Consider the following 1712-nt stretch of genomic DNA (forward strand, 5'->3'; position numbering starts at 1 on the left):
TGGCCACCAACAAGCAACACCTGAGCAACCAGCCTGAAGTCCCTCGAAAGCCACACTGGGACCATGATCTCCTCACACTGAGCCCACAGAGAAATAAGCAAAGCAACGAGCCTCTTGAGAGTCTGTTACTAAGAAATGTTCTTCAAGGAACTTTGGAAGAAGAACTAACCCTCCAGGCACCGTGCTAAGGAGATGCCCTTGCTGATGGAGATGCTGTTCTGAGGCCGGCTCTGTCACAGGAGTGCCCACCGCCTGTCCTGGTCACAGGACTGACACACAGCAGGACGGCGACCAAGCCTTGGGAGCCCTCAGGCCTTGCAGCAAGACAAGGGCTGAGAAGGAGAGTGTGGGAGTGGAAAGAGAAGGACTCTGGGAAGAACAAGGCTGGCGCTGCCTGGCAGAGCTGCTCTGCTGTAACTGTTTCCTGCATCTTCACACACAGACACCTTGTGCTGAGCTTCACAAAGGCTGCAGAGGAAGGATCTCAGACAAACAGTTCACTGCAGGGTCATTTATTTTCTTTAAATACACAGAAACACGACTTCTCATTTACAAGGTCTTTGACTTGATCTATAAAGGTGGACAGAGATGTGGGATGAAAAATAACATTTCTTTGAGGGCAATATTATCGGAGTTAAAAAAGCAAAACCAAACAAGTATTCCCCGAACTCCAAAAATTAATCTAAAACTACAAAATACAAAAAAGACAGGTTGGACCTGTCATGAGTCATGTCATGAATGATATACAGAAGATGGGAAGTGTAATGCCTTTGAAAAGAATCCAGCCATTAGTACCTTCAAGGCATCCTTGAGCTCCTGGTTCCTCATGCTGTAGATGAGGGGGTTCACTGCTGGAGGAACCACTGAGTACAGAACTGACACCAGCAGGTCCAGGGATGGGGAGGAGATGGAGGGGGGTTTCAGGTAGGCAAACATGACAGTGCTGATGAACAGGGAGAGCACGGCCAGGTGAGGGAGGCAGGTGGAAAAGGCTTTGTGCCGACCCTGCTCAGAGGGGATCCTCAGCACGGCCCTCAAGATCTGCACATAGGACACCACAATGAACACAAAACAGCCAAAACCGATTAACAGACTAAACACAATAATCCCAAGTTCCCTGAGGTAGGAGTGTGAGCAGGAGAGCTTGAGGATCTGGGGGATTTCACAGAAGAACTGGCCCAGGGCATTGCCCTTGCACAGGGGCAGTGAAAATGTATTGGCCGTGTGCAACAGAGCATTGAGAAACCCAGTGGCCCAGGCAGCTGCTGCCATGTGGACACAAGCTCTGCTGCCCAGGAGGGTCCCATAGTGCAGGGGTTTGCAGATGGCAACGTAGCGGTCGTAGGACATGATGGTGAGGAGATAAAACTCTGCTGAAATGAAGAACAAAAACAGAAAGACCTGCACAGCACAACCTGAATAGGAAATGGCTCTGGTGTCCCAGAGGGAATTAGCCATGGACTTGGGGACAATAGTGGAGATGGAGCCCATGTCAAGGAGGGCGAGGTTGAGCAGGAAGAAGTACATGGGGGTGTGGAGGTGCTGGTCCCAGGCTATGGTGGTGATGATGAGGCCGTTGCCCAGCAGGGCAGCCAGGTAGATGCCCAGGAAGAGCCAGAAGTGCAAGAGCTGCAGCTCCCGTGTGTCTGTGAACGGCAGGAGGAGGAACTGGGTGATGGAGCTGCTGTTGGACATTGGCCGCCTGTGGGCAT

The 1712-nt window shown here is 51.4% G+C and overlaps 1 protein-coding gene across 1 annotated transcript; it reads right to left on the minus strand.

Moving 5' to 3' along the window:
• Window positions 1-682: 682 nt before the first annotated feature.
• On the minus strand, window positions 683-1314 carry LOC135577779 (olfactory receptor 14J1-like; the record flags this gene model as incomplete). The annotated part of the gene is made up of 2 exons (XM_065047901.1): window positions 683-688; window positions 796-1314. Coding segments are annotated over 2 exons (525 nt in total), but the record flags the coding sequence as incomplete, so codon positions are not given.
• Window positions 1315-1712: the final 398 nt, after the last annotated feature.

The sequence above is a fragment of the Columba livia genome, unplaced genomic scaffold (genome assembly GCF_036013475.1).
Source record: "Columba livia isolate bColLiv1 breed racing homer unplaced genomic scaffold, bColLiv1.pat.W.v2 Scaffold_140, whole genome shotgun sequence".
NCBI classification, from domain to species: Eukaryota; Metazoa; Chordata; class Aves; order Columbiformes; family Columbidae; genus Columba; species Columba livia.